Source organism: Cladophialophora carrionii (assembly GCF_000365165.1).
Source record: "Cladophialophora carrionii CBS 160.54 unplaced genomic scaffold supercont1.5, whole genome shotgun sequence".
Classification (NCBI taxonomy): Eukaryota; Fungi; Ascomycota; class Eurotiomycetes; order Chaetothyriales; family Herpotrichiellaceae; genus Cladophialophora; species Cladophialophora carrionii.
Genome location: NW_008481830.1, coordinates 571,208 through 592,794, shown reverse-complemented (window position 1 = coordinate 592,794; position 21,587 = coordinate 571,208). Strand labels below are relative to the sequence as shown.

The window sequence follows — 21,587 nt, the reverse complement described above, 5'->3', positions numbered from 1 at the left end:
GAGCCTTGTGGCTGGCGGGGAATTCTGAAAAGATTCCTGGCGACTGCACAGAATCTTGATGTACCCCAAGCTCAGGCATGGACTCGAGTCAGTCGACGGCCGAAGAAGGGTTCTCGTTCGCCTAAGCCGTTACGCTACTGTCGCTCGCAAGCGTTCAGGGGTGCGACACAATCATCTGCGTTTCGCACCATGGTCTAGGTCCGCCTAGACACGGCTCATCCAGCGAGGCTTGATTTCCTGACCATTGCCTTCGTGGAACACCTCGTATTCGAGCATCATACCACCATATATCGTCCAAGTCGACGAGCGCCCGCCCTTGCAATGGATCTTCCCAACCTCTTGATGCTTCCCAGCCTGCGTGCTCTCTTGTATTCGCAGTATTCGAGGACAAAATGACCGAAACAGCACTCTTCAAGCGGGATGCGATCGATTATGGCCTCCCTAACCCGCGCGGTGATACCGTGGTCACCGTCAATATCGCCCTGGTCGCGGTTGCAGTAGTTATGGTTGTAGCAAGGTTCTGGACACGCATTGTGATCAACAACATGCTTGGTCTTGATGACTGGTGTGTGCTGACAGCTCTGGTGAGTGACTCGCATCCGAAAGAGTGTCTCATCCCCTAACCGGACATTGTACAGCTGATTGCAATTACCATGACGGGTCTGTTCTACGGAGGTATGCGCCACATCTCAGCTTTCGCATGTGTTTTCGGAGGCCGTTGAGCCTGACGGACGATGGCTGCAGAAACAAAGAATGGGTTCGGACTCCACAGAGTCGACGTTGACCAGGAGCACTTTCTGCAAGCTTGGAAAGTGAGCCTTCCACCTTTCTCCTCCATACATGACATACTGATGGGCGAGCAGTACTTCCTGGCTTGCCAGGTGCTGTACAAGGCCGCGGCTCTCTTCGCCAAACTCTCCATGCTCTTTCTGTACCTCCGGATCTTTTCGTCCCGCAACTTCCGCATGGCCGCGTATGCTGTCATGTTCATCTGCGTCGGCACGGCCATCGGGACGATACTTCCAACCATCTTCGCATGCCACCCTATCGAAAAGGCCTGGATCCCGACCGTGCCGGGCAGATGTATCTGGACACCAGGAATCTGGTATGCCAGCTCATCCATCAACATAGCCACCGACGTGATGATCATCGTTCTTCCCATCGCTCAAATCCGATCGCTCAAGCTACCCAAGGCGCAGAAAATCGGGTTGGCGGTCCTTTTCAGCCTAGGGTTCTTGTGAGCATTTACTCGCTGTTCCGGCGTGTCCTGTCCCTTCCCTGGCTGACGTATCTCCAGCATCATTGCGACGTGCGCGGTGCGGATCGCGACCCTGGCACCCGCAGCTACGGCAAAAGACAGCACATGTAAGTGCGCACAAAGCGCCCACTCCGTCCTGCCAATGGATCTGCACTAGATCAATCCGCACCTCCCTTCCTCTGCAGGGGGAAATGACAAAGTTGAGCTCGCATGGCTGATTCTCCGGCATCCACAGACTATCAGGCCCAGAACAACCTGTGGCTCGGCATCGAAGTGAACACCTCGATCATCTGCACGTGCATCCCTCCGCTCAAAGCAACCATTATGAGATTCTTCCCCCGAATATTCCGTGGATCGTCCTACGGTCGCCCTACAGTCAACTACAGGACCCGCTCTGGGACGTTCCCGCTCTCCAGCAACGGTACCTCTGTCAAAGGAGGAAATAATTCGTCTTTCCCGACTCCCCTCTCTCCCACGCATGGGTATTCCAATACGGTCGTCACCGGCGGCTCCAAATCATACCCCATCAGCGAGTCGAACAGCGACGAAGTCGTCATGCTGGATGACATGGCCAAGACGGGCAGAGAGAGGCCCAGGGGCAAAGACGATATCGTGAAGCAGACGGACGTGGAGGTTTCGTACCTCGAGGTCCCCTAGAGCGACAGACCGAGGAGAGAGAGCCGTATAGCGGTTCTGAAGGTACATTCAGGTATCGCTTGGTAAGTGGGTGGTTGTCTGCAGCATTGTCGATTCAATCTTTCCACGGCGTACATGGTTTCTTAATACGGGGCTGAGCACGGACATGCAGAGGATGTACTCTGACGGGGGTGGTGGTGGTATATTGGGCTTCCTGGTCTCGACTACAGGACAAACACGCAGACAGACAGACAGACAGACGAATCCGGACGTGAAGGGATAGGGACCACAGTGATGAATACGTCTACAGAACAGTGTACACGGAATACGGAGGAGACAATATCAGGACTGACTGGAATCTTTCTCCCTATGGCCATCACACCACACTTGCAAGCTTTGCCTCGGACTACTCGTACACGGGCTCCCAGTGTCATCTCCATTGGTATCAAGTACAGACTCCGCCTGGTCCGTCACGGCGCCAGAATTTATCTACCAATAAGTCTCCTTGCTGTGTTCGTACTGCAGAGTCTTGTGAATGACCATCTCCAGTGGACGCCGGCAATTCTTCAGTCCTGCGGGCTTTGCCACTGGACGCCAAGCTGCGCTGTTCTGCCCTGGGCATGGTTTCTCTCTCATCGCTTAAGTCACGCGTGCTGGTCTGGCTTCACGCTCACTACTAATCCGCCCAAGACAGCCACGTTCTTGCTGTCATGCAGCCGATCGCCGATCGCTCTGGCTTTGAGCCTCGTTGACCTACGCCGTTCTGTTAAGACAGCCGCCCAACCGATGATTATTCTCATGCACCGGACGCAGAATGCGGAATGCAGAAACGCAGAACGCAGGACGAAGAACGAGGTCACTTGCCTTCGGTCGGTGCAGTCTCCCTGGATGGAAGGCAATGCCTACCTTTGACCTGGGCGATGAGTCGAGGAGAGGAGAATCAGACACCGGTGCAGTCGAAGGTGCCCAAGGTCAACGCCACGTCCGCGCCGAGCTCTCCGATACGAAGCATTTCTCTGCGCTCGACTGGAAAGGTCAGACTCAGCCCCCAGCGTTGATAGAGCTGAGCGTCGGCGCGGCTTGGACAATTGTGAATCCGGCAAGCTTCGCCTGTTCTTGCGCAAGTCAAATGTCCAGAAATGGACGGATGCAGAATACGGACTACGTCTCGACCATTGCGATCTCAGTGTTGAGAGGCATTCTGAGCCGCATGTGATGCTGGCATTCGCCTCATACGACGACCAACACCAGAGGGGCCATGGTGCACCACGTATTTCCACCTGGGCTGTGTCCTCTCCTCGCGAGATCTATATGAGTCCAGCTCTCGACATACCCCGACTGATCTCATCAGCAAAGCGTACATCTTGGCCCGTTCGGAACTCAATATCCATTTGTCCATAAGGGCACATACATTCACCATGCCAGCGACGGCCTGAATCAACCTCTCCCGGGAATGGCGACTGCAAGATGTCCAGGCAGCCTTGAATGTGATCGTGGCAGGGCTGTGTGCTCTGGCCATCTTTTCCTGTTCGTGCTTTTGCTGGAGATCAAGCGTCGTCGGTGCGTCCAAGCAGAGCATTCCAATCTCCACCCTCTTGAGCATCAACACGTTTGGAGAAGCCATCGACGTGATGTGGCTTTTGAAAAGGAGAATCCTGCAACGCCAGCATATGAAGATCCTGTTACAAGCGTGCCTGGTCATGCTGCTTTCAATCACAGCACTGTTTTCCGGACCGATCGCAAGATACTCAACCAATACCAGCCATCAGGTCGTCGTTCAACCGGTCTCGGGCTTTGTGGCTGAACGTGGCACGCGCGCCCTTCTCCATGCCACAGTCGTGTGGAATCAGACTCTGACTAGCCTTGAGCAAGCCGGATTTCCTCTGGACCAGCTCCTGGACTACCTCCCTGATTCGCATGTCCACTGGGTCTATGACCCCAAGCAGTGGAACTCGACTTGGTCGTTGCGCTGCAACAACACGGAGAAGACCCCAATCAAGCTTGAAGACTCTGGAAACTGCGACACGATCCTGGACGAACTCCCAGGGCTGCGCGACGTCATCTCCCCGCTGAAGTACAGTCCAGAGAATATTAGTGCCTGGTGGGGAGGAGAGCAGAATTACGACCAGAACCTCAATACAGATACGCTACTCACTCTTGGGGCCGCCAAAGTCACCAGATCCGACGGTACCAGTGGTGTGCCTCAGGAGCTCGACATTGACTTGGCTGCCATTTATCTGCACAATCTTGGCATACAAGAAGACTTTGACAGTTTCTGTCAGTTTGGTAAAGGGCCCGTCGAGTCAGCCAGTTACACGAAGATTGCCTGTACCGCCACCCGCCATGATCCAGATCCCGAGCTCACGGATATCGCCTTTCCAGACAGTCCTGATCCACAGGTCGTCTCAAGAGCTGTAGTCCAGTTCTACCAGGCCCGGTTCTGCAGCGAGTCAATCAGAACGGGGAATATTACTGCAATCCCACCGAGGGACCTAACCCGGTTCCTTCAGATGTGGATTGCGACCAAGGATACTCGGTATGAAACCGTTGCTTCTCGCAACATCAGTGTCCGGGTCCCCGTCGTGCAGGTTTCCGTGGCTTTCCTGGCGGTCGTCATATTCGTGTTTTTGCTCATCACCGCCGCCCTGGTCATTTACACGGTCACCTACATGCGGAATAGGAAAATGTTCGAAGAGACGCCCTATTCAAAATTGGATTGGATGCTGAAGGTCATCCAAGCCACCAGTGGTCGAGATCGAGATGCCAGCCTCCTCAGTGCGTCGGATACGCAAGACAGCCTGAAGCCACTCAAGCGGTCGAGGACATCCCGCATCATGTCTGTGGCGTCGTCGATGCAGGAAAAGTTGCAAAGACGACGGTCGGATTTTGAGACGGCGAGGTATAGCAGCGCCGGGCCCTCACTCGAGGAACTATCCACCGACGCCTTTACACGAGCTCCGCACGCCCCGGCCATGTACCACCCAACACCTGCGGAGTGGCAGTTGCCGCCGTTGCGCTTCGAGTCGGCTCCCAAAAAGCCTGCCTCGTCCATCTACACCAGCATTTCGGAAGTTCAGTCCTGGCGGACAGATGATGAAGGTGAGGGATTGGTTTACAAGTGTAATTGAGGAAGCATTATCGATGGCGTAAATCTGGCTTTGCCGCCATCAAGATAGCGTCGTCAAGCAGTCATTGTGGAACAGTGCGCTGGATGGAAGGGGGGAGGGGTCAAGTATTTTCTATGCTCGCTGAAGGTCCCACAATAATATCGTGAGATAGCGGACTACTTACTGTAACTATCGTCGTATCCTTGAAAGGTTCAGTCTCGGGGGGTGACAAGGCGAAACACGATCATACTACGGAGCATGTCTCCGGCCTCTGTCGACGTCAAGATCTGATCAGACCACTGGTCGCTTTGGCCGAGGTACAGGAGACATGGGGAGCCTGACTCTAGTCGAGATCTGGAAATGGGTCTGGTGCCCAGTCGGCGTTCTCATGGGATGTTCGTCAAGAAGCAATGTCCTCGGCCCTGCACAACAGCTATCACTTACTCAGTAGATGCCTGTCAAGATCTTTGAAGGACTGTGGTGCCCAGTCGACATGCTCGCGGGACGATTGTCAGAATCTCCCCAGACGAATGGTACGAGGTCAATGTAATGTACTGCTCCCGCTGTGGACACGGCAGAGAAGCGTCTCTTACGAAACTGGGTAAACGTTCTCGAAGCGCTGGACCAATGACGTGCGCTCCACCCTCGCCGAATTTAGCACCTAAGCGCCCAGCAAATCATCAGAGCCAGTCAGAGCGCGCCGTTGCTTCTCCACCGGGTATTTTAGTCGGCCAATGAGAGTGTCCACGCGCACAAGCATTTCTTGGAGGGTCAGCGCTTATCCGCCTTGCGGAAAATGAACCATGGCTATTTATGGCCCTTTCGAATCGTGGACGGCTTCTGGACTCGAAAGATGTGCTCCAACCGCTCGCATGAGAAGGTGTTTCATCTTTGCGGCGTGCAGATGACATGCATCCGCGGGTGGCAAGGTAGGTCTATGCGCGAACGGGTTGCCTTATGGCGAAACTGACAATGTCCATCTCTGATACATTAATGCATGGCTGGCCGGCCTCTTGCCTGAGCGGCTTCAGAGAGATATGGCCTTCTGCTCGACCTCACCATCTACCCTCCGATCCGTCTGTCATTGTTGCTCGTGAAGATGTCTCGGCCTTCAGATCGACGAAGAGCGCTCACGAGAAAGGCCCTGGCAATATGCTTGGCCATGCTCACGCGACGGGCCCATTCGCAGGTGGTCGGATGTGATGTCCTGAGCTGCAATGGTGGGGCCAACAACGAATGTACGCTCGGAAACACGACGAGTTCCTTCATCGGGACGACGAACCTCACCACCAGCATATCCCCCGGTGGGGCGCCCGTGACCTGGACGGTCGGAGCCTTCTCAGCAGACTCAAGCGGATCGTCGAACTTGACGGACGTCACCTTCACGAAGCAGTTTTATCTGGGCACACCGCCGTCGCTGAACCTCGCCGCCACGGATGACTTTGCCGGCTGCGCGTTGTTCTTCGAGGGCATTGCGCGGAGTCTACCCCTTGATGGAGTGGCCGAGTATGGCTCCGTGACATGCAGTCAGACACTCCAGGATGCCTGTGTCGATGACTTGCTGGCCCAGGCCACAAAGCAGGTGCAGACGCTCCGGAGCTCAGTCAGTGGCGGTACGGCCGCCGTGTGCAGCGCTTTACAATCGACGCTGGAAGCAAATCCTCCACAGTCGTGTCAATCAATAGCCACTGTGACGTGGGGCTCCGTGGTGGCGAAAGGTAAGCTCCCATGTCTCCCACCGTCGCACGCTCGACAAGATGCTAACCTACATGACAGCCATTACAGGCGCCCAATCTGCGGCTGCGAACCATATCTCCCAAACGACATGCCATCCTGCTTCCAGCGTCCCCGACGGCTCCAACTACAACATTGCGCTCGTCGAGACCCAAACCGTCACGTCCGAAGAGGTGTCCAGCGACATTGCACCCTTCTTTTACAGCATCACGCCCGTCTTGACTGTCTTCTACAGACCCTCGGGCTCGACGTCCAACTCCCCGCCAGAGGGACACCTCTCGTGTCTGAAAGTTGTGGAGGATTCGAACCTTGTGCAGTCGGACTTGCAAACCAACGGTGCTGGATTTCTCGACCCAAACAGGTCAAAGACAGTTATGGCGATAGCAGTGTCCTTCGTTGTCGGTCTATTGGCATCGGGTTGGGTCTGATCACGGTCGATTTCTGAATAGGCTGCACCTGGGCATCTGTGATCAGTCTAGTCTCCAGCGTCCTTGGCTTTCAGCTCCTTGGCCAGCAGGACCTGAAATCGATGGCCAGATATTGTCGACACGGCGACGATGGGACCACATCGTTATACCCCTGAGAGAAGGAGTCCGTTGTCCCCGATCATTTATCAATTGATCACCCTCGCTCGCTCACATCGCGGAGTTCCACATGCCCATCGGCTCGCAGTACGACAAGAGATGGCAACCAGAGCCGGACAGACAGAAAAGAACCCTCGCCACCTCACACCTCGTTGCGTCCTTGCGTCCTTACATCAGCGTTTACTGCATCTGAAAAACATCTCGTCAAGACGAACGAGCTGGCGTAAGCCAAAGGTCAAGGAAAGCGGTGTCCATGCATCGAGTCAAGCCTCGACCAAGTCAAACTACAGTATCTTGGCGTCAGTGTCCTGGGCACCAGGCGCTGGGCACTAGGCACTACCAGGAACACCATACATTCTATGGCGAACAACCTCTTCATGTTCTGGACATCGAGTAGGAAATAGGGGCGGGCCTACTTTGGTTAGTTCTTTGTGGCCGCGAGCGAGGCTCGAGCCTTGACTTCTCACACCATACGGGAGACAATGGTAATTATACGATACCGCATCTCATGCATGGTCGAGCATAGGACAGAATAGTATATACAGGATAATGTACGTAGCAGTACGGAGTACTCCGCACAGGATGGTCTAGTGTCTATACCGATACATATACATACACCTACACCTATACGTGTACGCTTACTGGCACGCGGGTTTGTGATGGAGCTGCGAATCTCTCATGCTATCGTTCATTCACTCCACTCACAGTACGAGAAACCAACCGGAGCGAAATAAACCTCGAAATTTACAGCCGAGAGCTGACTGGTTAATCTATCATTGATTTCCACGGGGAGTTGAGTCGGGGATTGTGGTCTGCAGTACTAAGCTTTGTGGTTGAAGGCATTCTGATTATCTGGAGGAAAGGGCAATGCTTAATTCTGGTCAGCTGGGCTCAGGTCAGATCAGTCCATTTCCCCATATTCGTCCCGGGGATGATCCGCTCCAACACAAAACAAAATAGCTGAGCTCTGGTAAAGCCGGCAGGGCTGGCGAGCTGGGTGAGTGTGCTGGATAAGACCAAGATCTACCACTTACACCACCGTAGCCTGCTCGTGCTCAGTAATGCTCCGCCGGACTCGACATCCTGTGATCCTCCACCATCCTCCGCTCGCTCCCCCTCTGAGCGGAAACAGCTGCATCGCTGCGTCACTGCAGCACACTCCTTGGTTGACCGTCACTACAGCACATGTCTTGAGACACCTTCCCCGTCGACCGTCACTGCAGCACATGTCTTGAGACACCTTCTTCATCGACCCTCACTACGGCATATGTCTTAGACACCTTCTCCCTTGTTGACCGCGCTGGTCATCACTCCAGCATGGCCTCCTTTTCAAAGTTCGCTACCACTCTGCCTAGGCGCAGCTTGAGAGTACGCCGTCCTGCTCAGTGCACCGACTTCTTCTACGCACAACCCCCCCAACCCAGATTCTTCACCCACAAGCATTCCCTCCAGGTCGTGGCACGGCCCATCCTCCGGCCACAGCTACCTTTCTTATACCCAGGAAGCGCGCGCTATGCATATCTCGGACGATACATCTCCACCGAACGCAAACAACGATGGAAGGAACAATTCTGGCGCTATGTCCGCATCAACGCATACTTGTGGCCCGCGGCTCTACTGCTCACTCTCTTGTCGATGGGCATGATTCATACCAAGCTCGAACGAGATTACCCAACACCACGTGAATGGTCCTTCTGGAGCCGGTGGGCGATGCGGGAAGCAAAGTTTACGGAACTCGCGGAGAATGCCAAAATAAACTCCATTCTCACGGACTGGGCAAAAGCTGGTCGGTTATACTTGAGCGTCCTGGAGAGATTGGAGAGCGAAAAGTACGACGGAACGAATCTGATCGCCGAGGACGGCATCCGGGTACCAGCGGATGGATTTCACGAGGAGGCCTTCGACGTCAGCGCCAAAAGCGAGCAATGGCGACGGGGATACCACGAAGCATTAATGGGTGCTGCGCGCGTCGCGGAGAATCTGGTGGGCATGTGTAAGCTGAAGGGCGACGAGCGGGGACAGAAGGTGTATCCCCGGGAGAGCATACCGGGACCCGATAACCCACGGCCCAAACCACTCCCTTTCGACAAGAGACACGGCCACGTTACACCGCCGAATTCTGACCAAGTCGAAGATGCGTTCCCAAGCCCCGACCTCTTCTATCAAAAGATCTTGAACACAACGGGGTTTGATACTCGCCAACGCCTAGATGCAGCTCTGGCGTATGCCGACTGGAATGATTTCCGGGGAAATAAGGATGTGGCAGAGAACACATACGTTCTTGCCGCCGAGATTGCTCAACGCGGCCTCCCTGCCGGCTCTGGCAGAGTCGTAAATGTCGGCACAGGAATGATTCTGAAGGGGCGAGAAGACGCTGTCACCGATAACATACTACGAGTCTGTACGGCATTTGGAGTGCATCACGCCAGGAATGGAGATGTGAAGAAGGCGTTGCCCGTTTTTCTGAGCGTGCTGCGCGCTAGGAAGAATCTACCAGCTTCTCCTGTTGCTCCTATTGCCACAATGTCGAAGCCTACGGTGGAGGAGCGCGAAGGACCGTGGGCTTATGTCTCTGCCCTGAAGGACTTGGTCATTGAACGACCTTATCCTCCGCCACCACCATCTGGAAATGAAAGACCATTCCACACGTTGAAGGAGGCGTGCGAGGAGGTGGGACTGATGACTTATATTGGTGAGATCCTCTTCGCGACAAGCGACAGCGAGCGAGAGAAAGGTCTCAGCTGGACCAGAGACAGCGTTGAAGCTGCCGAAGCAATTATGTGGGTTATGGACGAGCAAAGGGAACGGGATGGCAGAGATCGATGTCGCGAGTGTCTGGAGACGGGTCTCCACAATTGGAAGGCCATGTCCCAGCAGATGGCTCGCCTGGCAGCGAAGAAAGAGGAGGAGATTCAGACTGGGAAAGGTCTATTTGGGCTCGGACTGGGCACAGCACAGCAGCTCGAGAAGGCGCGAGTCGAGAAGAGGAGGTGGGAGGAGGAAAACATCCAGATTGAGTTGAGACGGCAGAAGACCTTGCCCTTGCTACAGGAGCCTCTACACCCCATCGCAGGAGGGTGGTTGTCGACCCGTGTCTGATATATGAGAATGAATGGATGATGAACGTCCTGCACAGTGGCATTGTTGCCATCGTTTCCCGTCCGGAGCTGGTTGTGAACAACGAGGTCTTCGTTCTTTCTGATGACTCCCGACCGACGCCAAATTCGACGAGATTGTTGTGAACAGAGACGAGCCGCGGAACGAGCAAGACACTTTGACTGTGCTGAGCATCCTCTAGGTCTATTGTTGTGAGCAGAGGACATCCGGACAACCGGATATATCTGTTGTACTCAGCAACCACCATATCCATTGTTGGTTTCAACAAGGAGTCCTTTGACGACAACGGCAGCTAGCATGGCCAGGGGAGGGGATGAGCACTACCCTGGCACAATCTTACGCTGCTGTCACCGCCGCCTCACCTCTATCTCACCGTTCGGTGTGACGTAATTCCGTTCCGAACAGTCTTCACAAACACAATGAGGTATGTTTCTCAGTACCACACCGATACCTCGCTGTCGACCGCTTCTCACAACGATCACCACAACGCCAACACCATCGCCGCTGCTAACTGGCCAATAGTTCTTCCGTTGCATCAAGCAGCCACCGACGGCGAGTCCGTCGAGATTCATCGCCTCTTCTCTCTCCCTCTCCCTTCCTTCTCCCCTCTCCCCTTTTCCCGCTCCGACCTCCTCGCAACACCGACGACCTCGAGGCGGGCGATGTCACCATGGACGTGCGACGAGTCCCTCTGCGCGCGATCCTGAAGCGCCGATTTCTACAGACCTTCCTCCTCGCCCTCGTGCTTGCGATTCTCCTCTGGGAATGGATCACACACGGTTTCTCGGTACGTGCCACCATGCCTCTGATCTACAGCACGCGAAATGAGCGGCAGCTGACGTCAACGGGACTGCTACAGTCTGGTCGCTCCGTCAGCCTCAACGCCTGCATGCAGCTTGAATTTGGCTACAATCCTTCCACAGCCTCGATCCCGGCTTTCCCTCCACCTGAAAACGCTACATACCGCGCCCCGGACACGCTTGACACGTTCCAAAACTATGCGTGGCGAAATCACACGGCCTGTCAGATCTCCTCTCTGGACCTGCACTCTGCGTTCTCCCCTCTCTGTCAGACGCGCCATGATTTTCTGACGGCTTTCTCGGGCGGTGGACGCATTGGGTTCGACAAGCCTTTCATGCCGCGGGGGTGTGATATGCGATGGTTCACGACCGAGGAGGTGTGTGAGATCTTTTCGCGGTTCGAGAAGATCGTTGTCGTGGGGGACAGTATGATGAGGCATGTGGTGGGTGCTCTCAACGTGCTCTTGAGGAAGGATCTGGGGTACGGCGCAGTGACGAATTGGAACTTTGACGAGGAAGAATTGTGAGTTTGTCGTCATAAGTCTCATTCGCGTTCTCATTTCTTCTGTGTGTGTTTGCTAACATTCATTCATTCATTTTCAGGCGCGCCTGCTTCTGCAACCACCAAATGGACGTCAAATCCTGTTCCGTGCAAGGCATCTTCTCCACCTCCTCGGTCCTAGAAAACGACCCCACCAGCCTGGCCTGCGGACCTGACACTCCCGTCGACCTAGTCATCGAGATGATGCTCCGCTTCCCGCTCGACACCGAGGAACTGGCACGCTATATGGACCTTCTGGCGCCTACGAAGCCAAAGCGGCCGTACGCTTTCGTCTTCGGCCACGGCCTCTGGAACGACCTCGACATCCAAGCGACGTTACACTGGCTGGACGGCGTGCTCGAGCACAGTGTGCTGCGGGCGCCGTATCTGCGTGACGCCCACTCGATCTGGCCGCGCTTGTTCATCCCACCCAACGCCGCGGGGATCTTGAAGCCCGACCAATGGCTCGTCAGCCAGGGTGATAAAGCTCTCATGACGTTTGAGGAGAGTGTTGGCGTCGAAGCCGCTAGGAGGGGCGTGGAAACCATGGGCACCTGGAACATGAGCGTCCAGGCGAGCAAGTATGATGGCGTGCACTTGGACTTGAAGGGGAATTTGATCAAAGCGATGGGGGTGGTGAACTGGTTGAACCTGGTGGACGTTGATTCTTGGTGAGGTGCCTTCGTGTCTCACTTGACTCTGCGGATAGTCGAATTGTTGTGACGCAGTGTGACGCTTTGTTTGGAGGTCACCGACAGCTATGACGTGCTTGGTGTTGTAGTGGGCGAGCTCAAGTCAGTCAGTCGGTCAGTCAGTCAGGTTAGTGAGGTGAAGTCAGTGTGATGCAAGTGAAGCAAGTGAAGCAAGCAAGCAAGAATGAATGAGCTGCACCCTGACACGCGTGTCAAGCAAAGGTGGCACGAGATGCCTGAAATACAAGTCAGGTAAGCAAAGAACGAATGAGATGTACCTGAAATGAATTGAAATGCAAATGAAGCGTAGGCAGATGAGAAGACGACTCAGACTTAAGCCCATATGACGCACCCGTACCCAGTGTCCTTACTGTACCTAGGTACCTCAGGTAGGTACCTCAGGTATACCTGTATAGTCCTTTGACCGCCTGTCTCATTCACCCTGTGTGCTGTATAGGTACATTAGTACGGATATACCCCCTTGAACGGCCTCCCGCGTGTACCTAGGTAGGTGGGTATCATGAAATCGTACAACATGCTTACATGCTGATGGGGTATATATACAATATTTAGTATATATATATATATATATATAGCGCTCGTCCCTTTCATCTGTCGGTTCACTCGCTCACCCATGCGTACAGTCAACCATACATCCGTCTGGTTGATCACGGTTTGGCATCTTTGCTGGCCGTGTACGACGTCGTCATTCCTTCCAAGTGTCTTGCGTGAGGTGTCGTCTTACTGGCCTTGTCAATCTTGTGATTCACCGGTACTTTCAACGTGGTGTGGTCCTGTACATCCTGTCCTGACCCGTCCTGTCCTGTCTTGTCTTGCCTTGTTGCCTTTCAAGGTTTTCTTACTTCGCATTGCATATGTCTTGTCTTGTCTTTCCTTTTCTCGTCTTGCCCTGGCGGCGTTGATTGGATGATCTGCTGGTCTGTTCTGTTCTGATCTGAGCTGAGCTGAGCTGATTGGTTCGGCTGATTTGATTTGATTGAGTTGATCCGCCCTGTGTATTCCATTCACTGTTACTGGGCTGAATTACAGTGATGCTAATTAGGCTCCCTGGTCCCGGTCCTGGCTTTTACTCTAGTCCTTGCTCTCGCTCTCTCTCTGGCTCTGGCTCTGGCTCTGGCTCTGGCTCTGGCTCTGTACTGAGTGGTGTTGCGTGAGGACTTGTATGAAAGGCGCGATATTAGCTCCCAGCGCTCAGATACATCAGCCGTTAGCAGTTAGCAGTTAGCCATTAGCCATTGGTCCGAGAGTGCTTGCACTGGTGCTGGTGCTGGTGCTGGTGCTACGCCTTGCGCGTGGAGTTCTGCATGGCTTGCTTGACGATACCCTAGTGACTGTATCCACACCACACCATGGTCCAGATGATGTTTTCTGGTGACGTCCCCGGTAGCGTGAGTACCTCCTACGATGGTCTCGCCTCGCCTCGCCTTGCCTGACTGGAGCCGACTTTACAGTACACTGCAATCCGCATTCCGCACGCCGCACGAAAGGCTTGTGGGAGTTCCGATGTATTTCTGGCTGACAATTGCTGCATACTTGCTGTCTGAGAGTCACCTACGCCCTTCTCATCGGATTCCAACCCACGACAGCGACGCGAGCCCAGAGTAAGAGCAAGCCCGTGACCATGATGGCCGCTCCACTCCACAGCTGCACACCCACCCAGCTGCCTGTATTTTTGAGGATGGCGCCAGAAACGGGAGTGCCCACCAGTAGTCCGAACGCGCTGAGGAAGAAGCACTGTCCCATACGAGTGCCGATCTTGCTCATGTCACTGGTCAAGGTGACGATGGCGACAGGTGGCAACGAGACAAAGCCCCCGGAGAAAAAGCCGTATATCAGGGCAAACGCGATGATGCCGCCTAGGCTTTTGATGCCGATCCACGCGAGGGCGAGAATGGCCGCAATGGTGGCACAGGGGAACAGCACGTTCAGCGGGCCAATCATGTCGGCGATGGTGTTGGGGATGATGCGTCCGAAGATGCTAGCCGCATTGATGATCGGGAGTAAGTAGAAGCCGAGGTCCTCGCCGGTGATGCCTTCCTGGATCGCGTACGGGCCGATGTAGTAGAGTGGGCCGTAGAGACCGATGAATCCGAACACCATCGAGAGACAGAACAGCGTGTACGGGAGCTCCTTGAACGCCGCGAGATCAGTCAGTGGCCGGCGCTGTTTGGGCATGATCCGTGGCTTCATGACGAAGACGGAGAACCAGACGGTCGCGAACGAGAGGAAGCCCAGCGTCCGGGTCGCCCACGCGAACCCGACTTCCTGCTGCATGCGGCGGAACACGATCGGGTAGATGAGGCCGCCGAAGCTGGAGCCCGAAGCTGCGAGCCCGTTGGCCAGCGCTTTTCTCGTCGAGAAGTACTGTGGCAGGATGGCCACCGAGGGCACGAAAATACAGCCGTTGCCTATGCCGATGCAGAATGCCTGCGCGAGCATGGTCTGCCAGTATGCCGTTGCTAAGGACGTCATCATGAATCCGAAGGGGATGAGGATCGCGCCGACGACAATCAACGAGCGGAAGTAGCCGTTGTCGTAGGCCGGGCCTGAGATGAGTCCGACAAGTAGCAAGAGGAAGGCTTGGATGGAGCCGATCCAGGAGATGTTGCTCGGTGTTTCGTGCCACAACGGGTTGGTCTCGTAGTAGGTTTGAAAAACACCAAACGCGTTGATAGTGCCCCTGTAGATTGGTTAACGTGAGTTCATTACTCGCATTACTGAACGACGCAGCCCCTTACCAGCAGTTGAAGAATAGGAAGAAAGAGCCCACGACTTGGAGCCATGCACGGAAGCCGCCGTTCGGGGGAGGACCCGGGTCGTCATTGTCGGCGTCCAAGACCGTCGCGTCTTCAGCAGCAAGGGAGATATTGATATTCGCTTCTGCGTCGATGGCTTTCTCCACGTTCGACTGCGTCCGCGCCAAATCTGGCCTGGGGGCTGAGAGATGTTTTTCGTCGAGCTCATCTTCGAGGATGGTGGAGGAACTCATGATTGGAAGGGTGTGGTAGCCGAGGTCAAGGCAGAACAGGGAGGAGAGGCACAACTCAACCACGACTCAGATTTCTCCAGGGACAAGGCGACATGTTTCTTTCGACAAGAGCAGGACGTGGCAAATATCCGTGCTTGAAAAGAAGGAATGGCCGAATGCAGAAACTGCAGGCTATGTAGAGAAACGAACCGATGGCAAAAAATCCAATTCTGTGCTTTTGCGGCAATGGGAAAAGTGGAACACCCGCATACTGTACGGAGGACGGAGGGCATATTGTACGAGAACATAGCCGGCTTTCTAAACAAGGGCGAGCAACAGTCTACGAGGTCACTGTTGTGCCGGAGAAAGCGGGGACAGATCGTGGGTGATTCATCGCATACAGCATCATGGCGGTCTGCACCCGTACGACTTCAGGTACGAGGATTGTGTGGATGGATGGAAGTCCAGGGCTCCGTAGTTGGTAGATGAATGGCGTTGATTGATAATAATTGGGCCGATGGCAACGCTTCAAGCTGGGGAGAATGCCCCATCGAGCATGGCGAGATGGAGATTGCGGTGCCGAGCAGCCGTGCTCTATCCGCGCTTCTGCTACTGGCAGCACGTGTGTGAGTCATGTTGGTGTCAGCTGCTGCACCGTGGCTCCTGGGCCTCGTCGCTGTCGGTGGGAGGCAGAAAATAGAGTCCGAGGCCGAGAAGAGATGCTACAGTACTCCGTGTGTACAATACATAACTGCGTGATTGCATCGCGAGGACAAACTCCTGCTTTGGGAGCCAATCTTCTTTCCGCTCAGCCTGGCCGCTGTCGACGTGACTTGGAGTTGAGACTGAGAGGAAGTCAGATGAAGCTGCGAGGAAAGCAGCGGCCCTTTATACGGCGTACGGTTTGGGGATTGTCGTTTAGACAAAGTTATAATTCGTCTCACGTTGTCAGCAGAACGAGGCATGGTGGCCAATCCTGGATCTTGCCATTTGTCTCCTCTGTCAGCGTCACAGTACAGTCTAGGTCGCGCATGTGCATGTGTATCTGACCTTTATCCCAGCTCTTGAATCAATCTGAGTTCGCGAGCTGGTCTGAGCTTTACTCCGTTCTGAGGCTGTCTCCCTGACAACCTCAGAGGATACCAGTACGGTGTTCAGGATGCCAGTCATTGGAAGCCTTCGGTCTGGTATATTCCTCTCTCACGTACGGTGTACAGGAACCCAGGCTATGCTGGGTGCCACTGCTACCAGCAATATCTCGACAGTTATTTGTAGAAACACTTAGGGTCGAGCCTACACCCATGCAACATGCTGAAGATATCGGCACTTTCTACATGATCCTCCTGGGAGCTGACCATCTTCGCTCAAATCATTCAGGCGCTTCTCATGTGGTTCAGACCTGCCGAACTCCTCTACAATGTCCGCACGAGTCACTCAAGCTCGCTTCCAAGTTCGCAGGTTGTATGGACGAAGTTATGCTCGACGCCACATGAGAGTGCCACTACGAACTCTGTCACGGAGTGAAGACATGGTGAGATGGTGTATTTTTGTGGACGGTGATGGAACGCGAACTCTTGGCAACATCTTGGCATCGCTTAATCATCGCGGCGGTAACCGCGAACGCGTTGTTCCCTGTCATGAAACATTTGCTGCATTGAAACACCTCCTCAAACGCCATCTTTCGCTGCCTCAATTAGACGCCGAATGCCGACGACTGGCCCATGACGACAGGCCCCGTTCAGCCTTGCGCACCTCCTCGTAGATTCATTGGCCATCGTTGCACGTTCATGTTCAGGCATTGTTAGCCGCGATGACAAGAATAGCTCTGCGGTGGCCTCAACCGACCTCGCCCTCGACCGCAATGCTTCAGACCTGATCGTCAACAACCACGTTTCATTAGCCATGGACTGGCTGACATTGCACCTTGCGCCTCCCAAGGCACCTCTGGTTCTGCTCAATGATCGATGCTCACGGGCTGGTCAAGCCATGATGTCTGTGGCATCTACCGCTGACCAGACTGGAGGACACTTGCGTCAGAAATAAGAAATCAAGGCAGTGAGTGCAAATGCGCATACATATGGTGGTGTCTCTCGTAGCCTCTATATTGCTCACACCACCTTCCATTTCCTTTGTTGTTCAACGTCCGTTTTACCTTGGAGGCGTTAGGTCACGGTACCGACTCTTATCCGTAATCAAATCGTTGTCTGCGCTGGACGCTGCCTGGACGCCCATACCATCTTCTGATCAAGCGATCATAATACCTAGTCGTCAATACCACCGCCACCAAGATGCATTTCAACCCTCGTCGAGCGAGTTCCGGCAACGGCGCTTTCCTCATCTCAAACACTCACCCTCGACCAGCAATAAAAACCGAGCAAGCACTCCCTTCACGGTCACGATACCCTGCTTTGCATCGCCTACACAAGTTCCGTGCCATCATCCTACCCGTTCTCCTCATGTCCACATTCACCACGTTGCTCCTGGGCGCCATCTACGCATACTGTGTGGCGAAACCTCACACAGATATTGGGGACATTTTGGCCGTGGACAGCAATGCGGAAGCCGACTCCTCCATCTTCGGCAAACGAGAAACAGCCGCCACTGCCACCGAAACCACGGCAGGTACAAAGAGCATTTCTTCTTCCTACGGCGAATCTGAGGTCGCTCTGCTTTTCTACACGCTCACTGCCCCTGGGCTCTCGATATTCCACAATATCTTTGAACTCATCATGCATCACCACACGCCACGACATATGGCACGACGCAGCATCTACATCACCTTCCTCGCGACCTCTTCCCTCCTCATCTGTGGCTGGATCACCACCCTAGCCTTCTGGATGCACTGCGAACTACCCACTTTCAACCAGAACAAGGCTGGCCAGGCTGTCTGTCCTATCCAAGTCCGAGGGCACTTCATGTACGGGATACATGAAGTCAGCATCGCCAGGATCGTCGTGGGATGGATCATTGTGTTGGCGTACATTGGCCATGTCGTCCTTCTGGGGTTTGGTTACAATGCACAGAAAAGGATATGGAGGATCATCGGTGGCGCGGAAGCCGATGGCGACGTGGAAATGACGCACGGCGAGGCCAGACTCGTCGTAGTCAGGTTCGACGAGGATGACAAGGACGATCGAGCACTGGCCAAGGAAGCCAATGTGCTATGATTGTTACGACATTATGTGACTGATGTGGTAGAGCGACTGTATAATAACGCAAGGCTTGAGGCCTTGAAATCCCGTGTATACTGGTACGTTGACCCGTGGCAAAGGAGAGAACAAGCGGGATATTGGGTCTTGTTGTAAGCATACAACCGGTGTATTCTAGCATTCGGCACCATTAATGAGCGGGGTTGAAAGGTACAAGATCCTATAGCATCACTAGCATGCTCCTCGACCGAGAATCTGCATTCAATCCCTGTACTCCATACCTCGCATCTTGGTGGTAAATCAGAGGTGGGTGAGAGGCAGGTCAGAGGCGGGTGAGACGAGTCTGAGGCCATCAAGATTTAAGCGCGAAAGCCAAAACTCTGAAACCACGGCCCGCTCGTTCCTTCCCTTTCCACCCTCAAAATAATTTATAGCTTCCGACGAAGACAAGGTCAGTGCGACTCCACCAACTACAGTCGATTGCGCAACTCTTATTGAGTATTTTCGAAACAAGACAACATCATGCCATGCCTGACGACGCCCTCTTCATGCTGCTCAAGCCGCCTCGAGCCCACGATACCAGCTTTGAGGCAGCTTCGCCGCCCGACATGTGCCGCGTAGGTCCGTTAGGCGACAGCCTGGCAGGTTACACTGCTGTGGGCGTGACCTTCCGCTTTCCTTTGCCGTGTTCGACGGCACGGACAAATCCCTACTGCTACAAACCCGAAATATAGGCGATACTGCTGAAAATCGAACCTCGCTATCCTCGCTTGAAGAATCACTCATTTGTCCGGCCCGAAACTGGACGATCGTCCCCTCAACTTCCTGAGACAGAAAAGGAATCCCTTGGGCTGGAATTCGTCGTCTTCTTGACAACATACATCTCCGAACTTGGCTTCATCCATCTTTTGACGTTGTAGTTGAGTCCGAGTCTCCAGAGACGCACCGTCGCAAGAAATTGATCATCTGAAGGGTCCTTGGACCCTTCGCGGATGTCGGTCTTGCTGGCAAACCTGGGGAGGTGGACAACGATGGTGTGCGGTATGTTTTCGGCTTCGCGCTTGTCCATGGTTCTGAGATTATTGCTTCGTGTGTCCAGCAAGGCGACTGTCTCCGTGGACCTGAACCCCATGGCGTGACTGGATATTACAGCGCGTTAGAAGCGGCTTTGCTCTGACCAGCAGATTATGATTCTTATATTACGAATGGCTGTCTCATGCCTATGAGGAGGGAGAAGGAAAGGTGGAACGTACTGCTACTGCTGATGTTTTGTAAGGCTGGGAAGTCGGAGCTTGACAACGGGGAAGAATGGGGGGGTATGGCCTGGTACGATGCCAGTCGAGTGCGGAGTCAGGGCGTCATATTTACACCCCATGGCCTCTTGTTTGTGGGCAGTGCATGAATCTTTGGGCGCCTGGCAGGTCTGTGATTGATGTGGCGCCATTTGGTGGCATTGTTGACACATTCTCCGATGCGCCATCCCTCGACATTCACGAATTGCAGCAAGCATCGTACCGTGGACCCCCTTGGTCAAATGACTCGGCTCGGACTTCTGACACTATTAAGCGCCTAATTTGGCCGCGTGCATGGCCACGTCCGAGGCGATGCAGGCTGTCAGGCATTTTTCACTCTCAGCCTTATTGCCGAATGATCAGAAAAGGATATCTGTCACAGAGATGAAGGTCATGCAAACACATGGAAGACCGGCATGACGTTCACAGCCAACGTCAACCCCCAAATCACCCAAGATAAAGCGAACAAGACCGCTGACAACGACGCGGTGTTCTCGTTCAAGTCCCAGCTTTTGAGCGAGAGGAGATCCTGCGGCCGGTGAGCTGGCTGAACCGGCTAAGGAGACCTCCCAAATCCTTGTTGCCTCCCGGCTGGCTGGAATTTGCCTCAGAGGGGCCCTTTGCCTGCAGATGGCGCGAGGCGCCGCGACTGGGGTATCAGGCAATGATTCTGCAGAACTTTGCGAGGTGTGGCCAGCCGTGGTCACTGACTCGAGAGAAGTGCTTGTGGGGATGATCGTTGTTCCGGCCCTCTTCTGCGGCTGAGCGCCACAACGTTCGGAGTATCAGCAAGGATTGCGCACCCCTGACTGCGCTGTAGCAAATTACTACCACAGCCTGATCGCCTGTTGCATCGACCGCATGCACGACATCCCCGTGCGCGGGACAGTGATGTCTCCCAACAGCGATGAGGATCTGCTTTGGCGGCTTGAAGGGGCATCGCGCTGCCCAAGTCGTGTTCCTCATCAGCCTTAAAGGCGGGCTCCCTCCATGATGTTTGTCTTTCAGCCGTTACAGACACATAGTGCCAGCGTGGACCTGGACATCGAGGAGGAGACGGTGGACCTGACCACCTGTTTCGATTATATACCTGTCACAACCACCGGCGGAGTGACGAAAGATGGAACAAATCGGACAAGCCTCGCCCAGTTCAGAAGGAAATTCGAATGCGCCTACATTAGCAGGACCCACCTCACGCACTCCGTCACACGGGCAAAGAGTGTACCCTTTGACTGGTTACTTGCACAACGATGAAGAAAAGGACCGCCCGTGGGCCGGCAAAATCATCCTGTCACTTGGTAGGCCACCTTCTGCAATGCTCGCTTCTGGCCAACGCCGCTCAAAGTCAGACGGACTGACGCCTCGCAGATGGCGGAGGGATCCGGGTTATTCGAGCCTCCTCATTGTGGAAGACCTGATGTCGAAAATTGCCGCCCTCGAACAAGACACCTCTTGGATAGATAAAAACATCAAAGCGACGTACCAGTTGTATGACGAAGATGTCAAGAATGTGCGGTGCAGCGCCGACTACCCTTGGAATGGCCAAAACATCACAGTCCGTGACGAGCGCTTCTACCCTGCTCATTCCTTTGACTATATGGCAGGGACAAGCACTGGCGGGTGGGCTCCTTCCGACTTGCTGAACTGCTCTGAACCACAAGCTGACGCACCGCAGGCTCAGCGCAATA

The 21,587-nt window shown here is 54.4% G+C and overlaps 7 protein-coding genes across 7 annotated transcripts; 6 read left to right on the top strand and 1 right to left on the bottom strand.

Moving 5' to 3' along the window:
* Window positions 1-392: 392 nt before the first annotated feature.
* G647_06039 (uncharacterized protein) lies at window positions 393-1,915 on the top strand (the record flags this gene model as incomplete). Its single annotated transcript, XM_008730364.1, has 6 exons — window positions 393-584; window positions 639-675; window positions 745-812; window positions 864-1,237; window positions 1,298-1,365; window positions 1,494-1,915. The coding sequence occupies 6 exons, from the start codon at window positions 393-395 to the stop codon at window positions 1,913-1,915; spliced, it is 1,161 nt and encodes a 386-aa protein (XP_008728586.1).
* A 1,649-nt stretch (window positions 1,916-3,564) lies between these two features.
* G647_06038 (uncharacterized protein) lies at window positions 3,565-5,022 on the top strand (the record flags this gene model as incomplete). The annotated part of the gene is made up of 1 exon (XM_008730363.1): window positions 3,565-5,022. The coding sequence occupies one exon, from the start codon at window positions 3,565-3,567 to the stop codon at window positions 5,020-5,022; it is 1,458 nt and encodes a 485-aa protein (XP_008728585.1).
* Window positions 5,023-6,100: 1,078 nt separating this feature from the next.
* G647_06037 (uncharacterized protein) lies at window positions 6,101-7,163 on the top strand (the record flags this gene model as incomplete). Its single annotated transcript, XM_008730362.1, has 2 exons — window positions 6,101-6,719; window positions 6,778-7,163. The coding sequence occupies 2 exons, from the start codon at window positions 6,101-6,103 to the stop codon at window positions 7,161-7,163; spliced, it is 1,005 nt and encodes a 334-aa protein (XP_008728584.1).
* A 1,473-nt stretch (window positions 7,164-8,636) lies between these two features.
* On the top strand, window positions 8,637-10,418 carry G647_06036 (uncharacterized protein; the record flags this gene model as incomplete). The annotated part of the gene is made up of 1 exon (XM_008730361.1): window positions 8,637-10,418. The coding sequence occupies one exon, from the start codon at window positions 8,637-8,639 to the stop codon at window positions 10,416-10,418; it is 1,782 nt and encodes a 593-aa protein (XP_008728583.1).
* Window positions 10,419-11,325: 907 nt separating this feature from the next.
* On the top strand, window positions 11,326-12,452 carry G647_06035 (uncharacterized protein; the record flags this gene model as incomplete). Its single annotated transcript, XM_008730360.1, has 2 exons — window positions 11,326-11,759; window positions 11,840-12,452. 2 exons carry the CDS (start codon window positions 11,326-11,328, stop codon window positions 12,450-12,452), a joined length of 1,047 nt encoding a protein of 348 aa, XP_008728582.1.
* A 1,589-nt stretch (window positions 12,453-14,041) lies between these two features.
* Window positions 14,042-15,479, bottom strand: G647_06034 (uncharacterized protein; the record flags this gene model as incomplete). Its single annotated transcript, XM_008730359.1, has 2 exons — window positions 14,042-15,170; window positions 15,229-15,479. The coding sequence occupies 2 exons, from the start codon at window positions 15,477-15,479 to the stop codon at window positions 14,042-14,044; spliced, it is 1,380 nt and encodes a 459-aa protein (XP_008728581.1).
* A 2,267-nt stretch (window positions 15,480-17,746) lies between these two features.
* Window positions 17,747-18,625, top strand: G647_06033 (uncharacterized protein; the record flags this gene model as incomplete). Its single annotated transcript, XM_008730358.1, has 1 exon — window positions 17,747-18,625. One exon carries the CDS (start codon window positions 17,747-17,749, stop codon window positions 18,623-18,625), a length of 879 nt encoding a protein of 292 aa, XP_008728580.1.
* Window positions 18,626-21,587: the final 2,962 nt, after the last annotated feature.